Source organism: Somniosus microcephalus, unplaced genomic scaffold (assembly GCF_052327205.1).
Source record: "Somniosus microcephalus isolate GS21.2 unplaced genomic scaffold, FLI_Smic_1.0 unresolved_chr4, whole genome shotgun sequence".
NCBI lineage: Eukaryota > Metazoa > Chordata > Chondrichthyes > Squaliformes > Somniosidae > Somniosus > Somniosus microcephalus.
Window position 1 is genome coordinate 43,596,694 of NW_028225182.1, and position 12,900 is coordinate 43,609,593.

At 49.8% G+C, this 12,900-nt stretch overlaps 1 protein-coding gene across 1 annotated transcript in view; it reads right to left on the reverse strand.

Moving 5' to 3' along the window:
* LOC147090648 (histidine N-acetyltransferase-like) overlaps nucleotides 1-5,242 on the reverse strand; it is a 74,681-nt gene extending 69,439 nt beyond the window's left edge. The window contains exon 1 of the mRNA XM_085977413.1: nucleotides 5,098-5,242. Coding sequence (XP_085833539.1) covers nucleotides 5,098-5,180 — 83 coding nt within the window. The 5' untranslated portion in view covers nucleotides 5,181-5,242. The remainder of the gene's footprint in view (nucleotides 1-5,097) is intronic.
* Nucleotides 5,243-12,900: the final 7,658 nt, after the last annotated feature.

The following is a 12,900-nucleotide window of genomic DNA, read 5'->3' on the forward strand; positions in this document are numbered from 1 at the left end:
GGCTATGTTCTGCTGTTAATTATTCATAATCCCTCTGCCTTGTCAGTTTCCGTGTATTTCTATGCCAACCATTTGAAATGCTAAAAAGAAAGACTTGCATTTATATAGCGCCTTCCACGACCACCGGACATCTCAAAGCGCTTTACAGCCAATGAAGTACTGTTTGAAGTGGAGTCACTCACTGTTGTAATGTAGGAAACGCAGCAGCCAATTTGCGCACAGCAAGCTCCCACAAACAGCAATGTGTAATCATGACCAGATAATCTGTTTTTTCAGTGATGTCGATTGAGGGATAAATATTGACCCCAGGACGCCGGGGAGAACTCCCCCCCTGCTCTTCTTTGAAATAGTGGCCGTGGGATTTTTTTACGTCCACCTGAGAGAGCAGACGGGGCCTCGGTTCAACGGCTCATCCGAGAGACGGCACCTCCGACAGTGCGGCACTCCCTCAGTACTGGCACTGGGAGCGTCAGCCTAGACTTTTGTGCTCATAACGCATTTATACAGCGCCTTTCACATAGCATAATGTCCCAAGGCGCTTCACGGGAGCAGAAATCAGACAAGAAGAGGTGGAGGTGGGGGGGCTGCACAAGCGGCCAGAGTTAGAGGAGCCGAGAATTTGGAAGAGGGGTGGGGTTGTAGTGCTGAAGAGATAGGGAGGGAACATAGAACAAGTGGAGGCCATTCAGCCCCTCGAGCCTGTCCCACCATTGGACTAGATCGTGGCTGATCTGTGACCTCAACTCCATTTACCTGCCTTTTGCTCCATATCCCTTCATACCTTTACCCAACAAAAATCTATCTCTGAACTTGAAATTTTCAACTGACCCCCAGCCTCAACAGCATCTTGGGGGAGAGAGTTCCAGATTCCCAGTACCCTTTGTGTGAAGACGTGCTTCCTGACATCACCCCTGAACGGCCTGGCTCTAATTTTAAGGACTTGTTCTGGACTCTCCCCACCAGAGGAAATAGTTTCTCTCTATCTCATCCATCCTACCCTATCTAACCTGTCATAAATCGCAACTTCTACAAGAAGTAACTCAGGAAGTACTACTGAACGGCCAGCTGAGGGCGGCGCCCGAGGAGTATAAATACTCGGGCGTGGGCCCAGCTTGACCGGAGACAATCTGGAAAGAGGAAGCTAGTGACTACTAACTAGACCTCCATGTTTTGTTACAAGTCGATTAAAGCCTTGCTTTATGTTCAACCAAGTGCGTAGTGAGTCTTTATTACGTCATAACCCTTTAATTATCTTAAATACCTCGATTAGATCACCCCTTAATCTTCTAAACTCGAAGGAATACAAGCCCAGTCTGTGCAATCTGTCCTCGGAATTTAACCCTTTTAGCCCCGGTATCATTCTGGTGAATCTACGCTGCTCTCCCTCCAAGGCCAGTATATCCTTCCTGTGGTGCGGAGCCCAGAACTGAACGCAGTGACTTCAGATGGGGTCTGACCAAAACTTTATACAACTGTAGCATAGCTCCGTCCCTTAGTTCAATTCAATTCAATTTTATTTGCCATGTGTAACCAGTACAAGTACAATTACAATAGAATGCTTACTCCCCGTTGGGACGCGTCAGCTATACATACAGCGCCGCGTTCAGAAAGTCAATACAATGGCTTCCCGTGGCAGTGGGAGCACGATGTCCCTCAGCCGCTTCATCCTCCTCGTCACCGCGGCCCCCTCCTCACTGTTGCCGGCTCCAAGTGGTGGCCTGCTTTCCCGCTCACGATCCGACCTCTGGCTGCCATGCCCGGCTCCCCTCCTCCCAGTCGGACTGCGAGCTTCCCGCCAAGGAGCTGCCGGCCGACGTGCTGCAACGGGTTGTCGTGGCTGCTGCTGTTACTCGTTGCGCTGCGCTGCCTCCGCCCGACTCGCCGAACACATCATCGGGATGTGAATGCCCCGGTCGCCGCGGCCTCCTCCTCACCGTCGCCGGCTCCACGGTCCGACGGCCCGGGGCCTGCTTCTCCCTCTCACGGTCCGGCCTCTGGCCGCCATGCTCGGCTCCCCTCCTCCCAGTCGGAATTCCTTCCCGCCGAGGAGCTGCCGGCCGACGTGCTCCAGCGGGTCGGCGTGGCTGCTGCTGCTGCTTGTCGCGCTGCGCTGCCTCTGCCCGACTCGCCGAGCACTTCGCTCCGGTTGCGGGATCGAGCGGCGAGAGCTGGCCGCCCGAAGCAGGGAGAGCGCGCTCAGCACCGGACCGTCTCGGCCGTACTCCAGTCCCCTTGTGATACAGGCCAACATTTCATTAACGAGGCCATGGACGGATTTAAACACAATGATGAGTGATTTTAAGTTTAAGGTATTGGAGGACTGGAAGCCGGCTAGAATGGGGTTGAGGAACCACTGTGCACCCCATCCATCCAGGCTGACATTTCATTGTCGGAGGTGCTGTCTTTCAGATGAGACATTAAGGCGAGGCCCCGTCTGCCCTCTCAGGTGGACGAAAAAGATCCCACGGCCACTATTTCGTAGAAGAGCAGGGGAGTTCTCCTCGGTGTCCAGGGGCCAATATCTATCCCTCAACTAAAAAATGATTATCCGGTCATTATCACATTGCTGTTTGTGGGCCAAGCAGCACCAAGCTCATGGTCTACAGAGCAGTAGTGATATCCGCCCTCCCATATGTCTCAGAGACATGGACCATATACGCAGGCACCTCAAAGCACGGGAGAGGTACCACCAACGCTGCCTCCGCAAGATCCTGCAAATCCATTGGCAGGATAGGTGCACCAACGTCAGTGTTCTCGCTCAGGCCAACATCCCCAGCATCGAAGCTTTGACCACGCTTGATCAGCTCCGATGGACCACATTGTCCGCATGCCCGATACGAGACTCCCAAAACAAGCGCTCTACTCAGAGCTCCGACATGGCAAGACAGCCCCAGGTGGGCAGAGGAAACGCTTCAAGGACACCCTCAAATCCTCCTTGAAAAAGTGCAACATCCCCCACCGACACCTGGGAATCCCTGGCCCAAGACCGCACAAAGTGGAGGCGAAGCATCCAGGAAGGCGCCGAACACCTCGAGTCTCTTCGCCGGGAGCAAGCGGAAGCCAAGCGCATGCAGCGCAAGGGGCGCACGTCAACCCAAGCACCCCACCCACTTCAACCACCGTCTGCCCCACCTGTGACAGAGACTGTAGGTCCCGCATTGGACTCATCAGTCACCTGAGAACTCATTTTTAGTGTGGAAGCAAGTCATCCTCGGTTCCGAGGGACTGCCTAAGAAGTTTGTGGGAGCTTGCTGTGCGCAACTTGGCTGCTGCGTTTCCTACATTGCAACACTTCGAAAGTACTTCATTGGCTGTGAAGCGCTTTGGGACGTCACGTCCTGAGGTGGTGAAAGGCGCTATATAAACGGACACACTCAACGGGTCAGCGCCACATTCCTCTCGCCCGGGGCGTTCACCCGCTCATCTAACTTGGGCCAGTGTCTCCGTTAAATGGCTCCCCCCTGGAGTATATTAGTATTTGCAGGGGATCCCTTTAAATGTGTCAGGGTTTGCAAGGGGTCCCCAGGAATGCGTTGTATTACATTAGAATTTACAGCAGAGAAACAGGCCATTCGGCCCCTCGAGCCTGCTCCGCCATTCAACAAGCTCATGGTTGATCTTCTACCTCAACTCCAATTTCCCGCCCGATCCTCATATCCCTTCTGTGCCGGTGTTTCTGCTCCACATGAGCCTCCTCCCACCCCTCTTCATCTCAACCCCATCAACGTAACCTTCCACTCCTTCCTCCCTCATGCGTTTATCTAGCTTCCCTTTAAATGCATTCTATTCAGGGTGGGGGGGGGGATCCTGGAAGTATTTATGGAGGCGTCACTGGAAGCGTGTCAATATTTGAGCTACGGGGGAGTCAAGGGTTATGGGGAGCGGGCGGGAAAGTGGAGTTACATAGAAACATAGAAGATAGGAGCAGGAGTAGGCCATTCGGCCCTTCGAGCCTGCTCCGCCATTCAACGAGATCATGGCTGATCATCCAAACCCTAGCACCCGGTCCCTACACCGACAGCCATCCCAGCCAAGCTCTATCCCCGTAACCCCGTAACCCCACGTATTTAATTCCCCCTAACACTAAGGGCCAATTTTTATCATGGCCAATCAACCTAACCCGCACATCTTTGGACTGTGGGAGGAAACCGGAGCACCCGGAGGAAACCCACGCAAACACGGGGAGAATGTGCAAACTCCACACAGACAGTCGCCCGAGGCCGGATTCGAACCCGGGTCCCTGGCGCTGTGAGGCAACAGTGCTAACCACTATGCTATTGAATAGTGGAGTGGGCTCGAGGGGCCGGATGGCCTACTCCTGCTCCTATTTCTTATGTTCTTATGTGCAGAGGTTGGAGTCCCCATAAATGTCTCAATAGCTGAAAGGGGGTCCCCAGTGGCTGTGTCATATTTTCAGGGCGTGGTGGGGAGGAGTGGGGGGGGGGGGGGACATAATCTATATTTTGCAAGCAGAATTTGCCCACCCAGCCACTGCTATCAGGGGGAGGGGGGCAGGAGCTCAGGGCTGACGGGTTGCAATTGAATGGATGCATTTCAATCAATTTTGCAAAACGTGACCGAAACAATTGCCCCGGTCGGTTTCAATTCTTGCTTTATACGGGGTGTGTGTGTGTGTGTGTGCAATTGCTATTTTTGATCGGCTCAGTTTCAATGTAATTCACACGCCTTGCAACCCGCGAATCCGTCTCCCTCGTCTTTAAAAAAAACATTTGAGGTGGAAGAGTTTTGATTTATTTTGCAAAGAGGGAAACTATACCCTGAGGGGTGGTCCGCATCTTGCATTCAAAGCCCTGCTGCATTGAGGTGCATTAGAAATTCTCTCTCACTTTCTGTCTATTCCCATAAGCTGGTGCAATTAATGTTGTGAAGACCTTTCAATTGCCCCCCCTCTACGTGTAGCAGTACTGACGCACAGAGAGGTTTGCAGTGGGTGAGTCACCAGCCTCAGGAGACCGTATCTCTCCCAAATATAACCCGGAGCCGATGGATCCTGAATACAGATGAGCTCCCCCACCCCCCCCCCCCCCCCCCCCCCCGCCACTTCGAAAAATCAAAACCCATTCAAACCTTCATTACCTCTTCAAAGCTTTGGTCTGTATCTTGGACAATGAGTGCGGAGGCGCTCCCCTCCTCTCTCTATCTTTCTCCTCCACAGACATCAATCAGACCAGGCACTGCAGCCTCCGTCCAGTGGATTTGCATTTTCATTGAGCACTTTTCTCTCTCTGTTTCCCCTGTCCCTCTCTCTATATCTCCTTTCGCTTTCCCTCTCTCCCTATCTATTGCTCTATCTCTCTTTGTTAATCTCTCTTTCTACTCTTTCCCTCTCTCCCTACCTATCTCTCTAACTCTCCCAATTTCTTTACCAATCTCTCGCTTTACTTTCTCTCTTTCTCTTTCTATCTACCTCTTTCTATCTCTCTTACTCTCTTGCTCATTCTATCTCTTACTTTCTCTTTCTTTTGCTATCTCTCTATCTCTTTCCTTATCACCCTTTATCAATCTCTTTCAATTCTTTCTCACTATTTCTCGCTCTCTTTCTCTCTTTCTATCTACCTCTTTCTCCCTCTCTCTCTAACTCTATCTCTCTATTTCTCGCTCTCTTTCTCTCTACCTCTTTCTCCCTCTCTCTCTAACTCTATCTCTCTATTTCTCGCTCTCTTTCTCTCTACCTCTTTCTCCCTCTCTCTCTAACTCTATCTCTCTATTTCTCGCTCTCTTTCTATCTACCTCTTTCTTTCTATCTCACTCAAATTTCAAATTCAAATTCAAATTCAAATGCTTTATTGGCATGAAAGTTTACAGAGAACCATATTGCCAAAGTTTACATAGCAAAAAGGTACATTTTCAAACATTCTGTAGGTGTCAATCGATTTGACATTTGTTGGGTACATACAATATTACTTTTAAACAATATTAATTTTAAACAGTCTTTGTACTTCATTTGGTACGTTCAATATTAATTTTAAACAGTCTTAATTTTAAACAGTCCTCAGGTTGTGACATGTTGTTACATATTTGGCCCCAAGGTATGGTCTGTCTCCTTCTCCCAGGACTAATCTCAATTTTGACAGGTCATCCAATTCCTTGAAATCTGGGGTTGTTTGGCTTAGCTTGTTGAATAATATGTTTCTTGATGTGTTGAATTTTTCGCATTTTAGGAGGAAATGCATTTCTGTTTCAACCTCGCCGGCCAGACATTGATCGCATATTCTATTCTCTCTAGGCTGCCAGGATTTCTTGTATCTGCCTTTTTCAATTTCCAGTTGGTGGTCGCTTAGTCTGTACCTGGTGAGGGTCTGTCTCTGTTTTGTGTCTCTGATGGTCGTGAGGTAGTCTGCCAGTTTATATTCTCTTTTTAGGGCCCGGTAACATTCTAATCTGCTTTGGCTTTCGGTTATTTTGTTCCAATGTTCCAGGTAGGTTTCTTTGCATTGTTTAATGATTTGGTTCACTCGGATTGGTGTTTGGACGGCTGTGTTGGTCTGGGGCTGGTCAGGGTCCGGCTGAGTACTTAGTTTCAGTAGCAGCTGACTCAGGGGACTCTTTTCTGGGTTTAGCTCTTGGGTCTGAAAGGCTTTGAAATGAAGGGTGTCTGGGGAGCTAGATTTGAGGTGATTTAGGAAGTTTAGTGCTCGTTTTTGGATGTTTATTATCAGTGGGTATCTGCCTAGTTCTCTCTATCTCTCGCTCTCTTTCATAGAATGATACAGCGCAGAAGGAGGCCATTCGGCCCATCGTGCCTGTTCCGGCTCTTTGAGAGAGCTCTCCAATTAGTCCCACTCCCCCCCTGCTCTTTCCCCAGAGCCCTACAAATTTTTCCTTTTCAAGTATTTATCCAATTCCCTTTTGAAAGTTACTCTTGAATCTGCTTCCACCGCCCTTTCAGGCATAACTCGCTGCGTAAATCTTACTATCCTCCTCCCTCAGTGGTGTGTGACTCCTGCTTCCCTCTCACTTCCTTTATCTCACTATCTCTGTTTCAATTTCCCTCTCTGCCTCTTGGTGGATCGCACTCTCGCCTCTGAGTCAGTAGGTCGTGGGTTCAAGTCCCACCTCAGGACTCCAACCACATAATCCAGGCTGACGCTCCCAGTGCAGCACGGAGGGAGTGCCGCACTGTCGCAGGTGCCGTCTTTCGGGTGAGATGTTAATTATTATAGAAAGGATATCGAGGCACTGGAGAAGGTGCAAAAAAGTTTTACTAGAATGATACCAGGAAAGATTGAACAGGCAGGGAGAAGGCTGAGGGGTGACCTGATAGAGGGCTTTAAAATGATGAAGGGGTTTGTTAGGGTAGATGTAAACAAGATATTTCCACCAGAACTAGGGGCCTTAAAATTAAGATAGTCACTAATAAATCCAATAGGGCATTCAGGAGTAACTTCTTTACCCAGAGAGTGGTGAGAATGTGGAGCTCGCTGCCACAGGGAGTGGTTGAGGTGAATAGCAGAGATGCAGTTAAGAGGAAGCGAGATAAACGTATGAGGGAGAAAGGAATAGAAGGTTACGTTGATGTGGTGAGATGAAACATAGAAACATAGATGATAGGAGCAGGAGTAGGCCATTCGGCCCCTCAAGCCTGCTCCGCCATTCAATGAGATCATGGCTGATCATTCACATTCAGTCCCCTGTCCCTGCCTTCTCCCCATATCCCTTGATCCCTTTAGCCTTAAGAAATATATCCAACTCCGTCTTGAATATATTTAATGAACTGGTCTCCACCGCCCTCTGTGGTAGAGAATTCCACAGGTTCACCACTCTCTGGGTGAAGAAATTCCTCCTCATTTCAGTCCTAAATGGCTTACCCCTTACCCTTAGACTATGACCCCTGGTTCTGGACTCCCCGGCCATCAGAAACATCCTTCCTGCATCTAGTCTGTCCAGGCCTGACAGAATTTTATAGGTTTCGATGAGATCCCCTCTCAATCTTCTAAACTCCAGTGAGTATAAGCCCAATCGACACAATCTCTCCTCATACGTCATTCCTGCCATCCCAGGTATCAGTCTGGTGAATCTTCGCTGCACTCCCTCCATGGCAAGAATGTCCTTCCTCAGGTAAGGCGACCAAAACTGCACACAATACTCAAGGTGTGGTCTCACCAAGGCCCTGTACAGCTGTAGCAAGACATCCTTGTTCCTGTACTCGAACCCTCTTGCTACGAAGGCCAACATACCATTTGCCTTCTTAACCGCCTGCTGCACCTGCATGCTTACCTTCAGCGACTGGTGCACAAGAACACCCAGGTCTCTTTGCACTTCCCCTTCTCCCAATCTATTGCCATTCAAATAATAATCTGCCTTCCTGTTTTTGCCACCAAAGTAGATAACCTCACATTTATCCACATTATAGTGCATTTGCCATGTTTCTGCCCAATCACCCAACCTGTCCAAATCGTACTGGAGTTTCACGACATCCTCCTCACAGCATACCTTCCCACCCAGCTTTGTGTCGTCTGCAAATTTGGAGATATTACATCCAATTCCCTCGCCCAGATCATTAATATATATTGTGAACAGCTGGGGTCCTAGGACCGATCCTTGCGGTACCCCACTAGTCACTGCCTGCCACTTGGAAAATGACCCGTTTATTCCAACTCTTTGCTTTCTGTCTGCCAACCAGTTCTCTATCCAAGTCAATACCTTGGCCCCAATCCCATGTGCCTTAATTTTGCATGCTAATCTCTTATGTGGGACCTTATCGAAAGCCTTCTGAAAGTCCAAATACACCACATCCACTGGTTCTCCCTTATCTATTTTACCAGTTACATCCTCAAAAAGAGGGGTGGGAGGAGGTTCGTTGGGAGCATAAACACCAGCATGGATTAGTTGGGCCGAATGGCCTGTTTCTGTGCAGTAAATACCTTGTAATACTTGGTAAAAACTGATCTGCCCTGTTCAGGTGGACGGGTCACTATTGGAAGAAGAGCTGTCGACCATGGGGGGCATTACAGCCGAGCCCGACCCTGAGGAAGGATGTTCTTGCCATGGAAGGAGTTCAGAGAAGATTCACCAGGCTGATACCTGGGATGGCAGGAATGACGTATGAGGAGAGATTGGGTCGATTGGGCTTATACTCATTGGAGTTAGAAGAATGAGAGGGGATCTCATTGAAACTTATAAAATACTGGCAGGACTGGACAGACTAGATGCAGGGAGGATGTTCCCGATGGTCGGGGTGTCCAGAACCAGGGGTCACAGTCTAAGGATAAGGGGTAGGCCTTTTAGGACAGAAATGAGGAGGAATTTCTTCACCCAGAGAGTGGTGAACCTGTGGAATTCTCTACCACAGAAGGCAGTAGAGGCCAATTCATTAAATATATTCAAGAAGGAGTTGGATATATTTCTTAAGGCTAAAGGGATCAAGGGATATGGGGAGAAGGCAGGGACAGGGTACTGAATTTGGATGATCAGCCATGATCGCATTGAATGGCGGAGCAGGCTCGAGGGGCCGAATGGCCTACACCTGCTCCTATCTTCTTTGTTTCTATGTTTCTGATCTCGCTCGATGCTGACACATGTCACTTACCCGCAAGGCGGGGGGGTGGGGGGGGGGAGGGGGAGGGGAGGCGGCCCTGGATGGAGTGGGAACCCTGGCTGATTTCCCCTCCCCTCGTTAGCTCTGAGGGGGTGGGGCGACCATCCCCTGGTATCGGCCAATGAATTCTTGGCGCAAGGAACTCTGAGCGGGTCGGGGGGTTGCGAAAATGTAGCCCTCTGCATGAGGCGCTTTGCGACGTTACCAAGAGATGTGTTGAGGTGAGCTAAGGACCTCCTTCTGCCTCAAGGCCTGCTCTGCTCTTATGTTACTCATTCAGAAAAAAATATGTATTTCTCAGCATCCAAATTCCAACTGAGTGAATCATTCTGCTCAGCATCAATAAAATCATAATGGAAATTCAGAGGGGAGGCGTCGCTGCTGGTTCAGTGGCTCAGTGTGTGGGTGTTCTTTTATTATTCCCCGTCATACCTCCAGCTCCTGTTTTCTCATCCCGAGTGCGTCCATGTTGGGCCACTTTCTTGTTCTTTTTTCATCTCGTTGCCTTAAACGCCAGATCGCATACACACTCAGTTGTAGAAATGCAGGATCAGGATTTAATTGAAACTCCGTCCAACCAGTACCAGAGCTCTATGAGACACCACACTTCACGGTTCCCGTGCGAGCTGTTAAACGGTGGTCCGCTCACATCTCTTATGCCAAATTTCACCTTTGATCGCTGCATGCCATGCGCACCACCAATAAACCATAGTACATCAAAGATGCCTACCCGTGACAACAGAATAAGCCCGACAAACATTAACTTAACTGTTCTAATTATTTTATTGCCGTCATAAACTTCCCATTCCCCTAAACATAAGTGACCAAGCCGACATCTTCCAGACCGTTACAGGTACGGCTGAATGACTCTTACGCATTCGACTATTTTACTTTCCGGTGATGATAGCCTTGCTTTTAGTCCTGTTTACACAATTTACAACACATGCTCATCACAAAGCTGTTTGAAATCATCATGTGCCAATCCCACAGACTGCCCAGCAAGAACTTTTGAGGTGCTCAGGTAATGCGGACTTTCGCTGCCACGGTCTTCAGTGGCAGTTGGTCGTCCACAAGTCTATCTTAACATCTGAGCTGAGCTGGGAAAAGGAGTTTGACAGATGCCAACCTCCCCGTGTAATAAGGAACCAGGATACGGAGCGGTCAACGCTCGGAAGGGAGTTCCAACAGCACCTAGAAGGAAGGACTCACGTGTATACAGCACCTTTCAAGACCTCAAGTTGTACTTATACACCACCTCTAACGTAGTAAAACGCTCCCCAAGCAACTTCACAGGAGCGATTATCAAACAAAATTTGACACCGAGCCACATAAGGAGATATTAAGGCAGATGACCAAAAGCTTGGTCAAAGAGGTCGGTTTTAAGGAGCATCTTAAAGGAGGAGAGGCGGAGAGGTTTAGGGATGCAATTCCAGAGCTTAGGGCCCTGGCAGGAGAACGCACGGCCGTCAATGGTGCAGCGATTAAAACTGGGGGGATGCGCAAGAAGCCAGAATTGGAGGAGCGCAGAGATCTCCGAGGCTTGCAGGGCTGGAGGAGGTTACAGAGATAGGGAGGGGGGCTGATGGCCGTGGAGGGACTTGAAAACAAAGATGAGGATTTTAAAATTCAGGCGGTGTCAAAACATCACCCAAATGTTCATTTTTCATGGGTGACCCAGCACAATGGCAGTTTTCAGCTATTCGACCATGGAAGGCAGCAATTAAGTGGGGAAACCAGGCTGATTTTGCCCTCTCTCTAGTTGGCACTGAGGCACATTGAATAGCCTGAGCTGCACCTCCTGAGAACCACCTACCAGCAGGGACCCGGGATGAAATGTAGGGAGCCCCTGGTTGCTAAGGCTCAGTAACTATTAGATCAAGCACAGGCCACTTGTTATAATTTAAAAGGATGGTGAGCAATCATTTTAAAGTTGGCTTCGCTTTATTTTAAAATCAGGATTATTTCTAAAAACCTGAACAGAAATAAATAATGAAGAATATTAGAGGCACAGGCACCCAACAAGGGAATTATAATTTCCAATTTTAATATGAATTAGGTTACTCCTTCAGCTGCACACCAACATCTAATTATAATAAATTAATTACAAATTATAATTTGCTGTAGGATGAATGTTAATCTGCCGCCTCACAGACCAGTTGCACTGAGCTCCGTCTCCACAAAGAGATCAGTCTCCGGACTGAGCTCCACTCCTCACCGAGCTCCACTCCTCACTGAGCATCACTCCTCACCGAGCTCCACTCCTCACTGAGCGTCACTCCTCACCGAGCTCCACTCCTCACTGAGCGTCACTCCTCACTGAGCGTCACTCCTCACCGAGCTCCACTCCTCACTGAGCTTCACTCCTCACTGAGCGTCACTCCTCACTGAGCTCCACTCCTCACTGAGCGTCACTCCTCACTGAGCTCCACTCCTCACGAAGCGTCACTCCTCACCGAGCTCCACTCCTCACTGAGTGTCACTCCTCACTGAGCGTCGCTCCTCACTGAGCTCCACTCCTCACTGAGCTCCACTCCTCACTGAGCTTCACTCCTCACTGTGTGTCACTCCTCACCGAGCTTCACTCCTCACTGTGTGTCACTCCTCACTGAGAGTCACTCCTCACTGAGCTCCACTCCTCACTGAGCTCCACTCCTCACAGAGCGTCACTCCTCACTGAGCGTCACTCCTCATTGAGCTCCACTCCTCACTGAGTGTCACTCCGCACCGAGCTCCACTCCTCACTGAGCGTCACTCCTCACTGAGCTCCACTCCTCAGAGCGTCACTCCTCACTGAGCTCCACTCTTCACTGAGCTCCATTCCTCACTGAGCGTCACTCCTCACTGAGCTCCATTCCTCACTGAGCGTCACTCCTCACTGAGCTCCACTCCTCACTGAGCTTCACTCCTCATTGAGCTCCAATCCTCACTGAGTGTCACTCCGCACCGAGCTCCACTCCTCACTGAGCGTCACTCCTTACTGAGCTCCACTCCTCACAGAGCGTCACTCCTCACTGAGCTTCACTCCTCATTGAGCTCCACTCCTCACTGAGCTCCACTCTTCACTGAGCTCCATTCCTCACTGAGCTCCACTCCTCACTGAGCGTCACTCCTCACTGAGCTCCACTCCTCACTGAGCTTCACTACTCACCGAGCTGCTATCCTCACTGAGCTCCACTCCGCACTGAGCATCACTCTTCACCGAGCTCCACTCCTCACTGAGCGTCACTCTTCACTGAGCTCCACTCCTCACTGAGCTCCACTCCTCACTGAGCTGCTCTCCTCACTGAGCTCCACTCCTCACTGAGCGTCACTCTTCTCCGAGCTCCACTCCTCACTGAGCT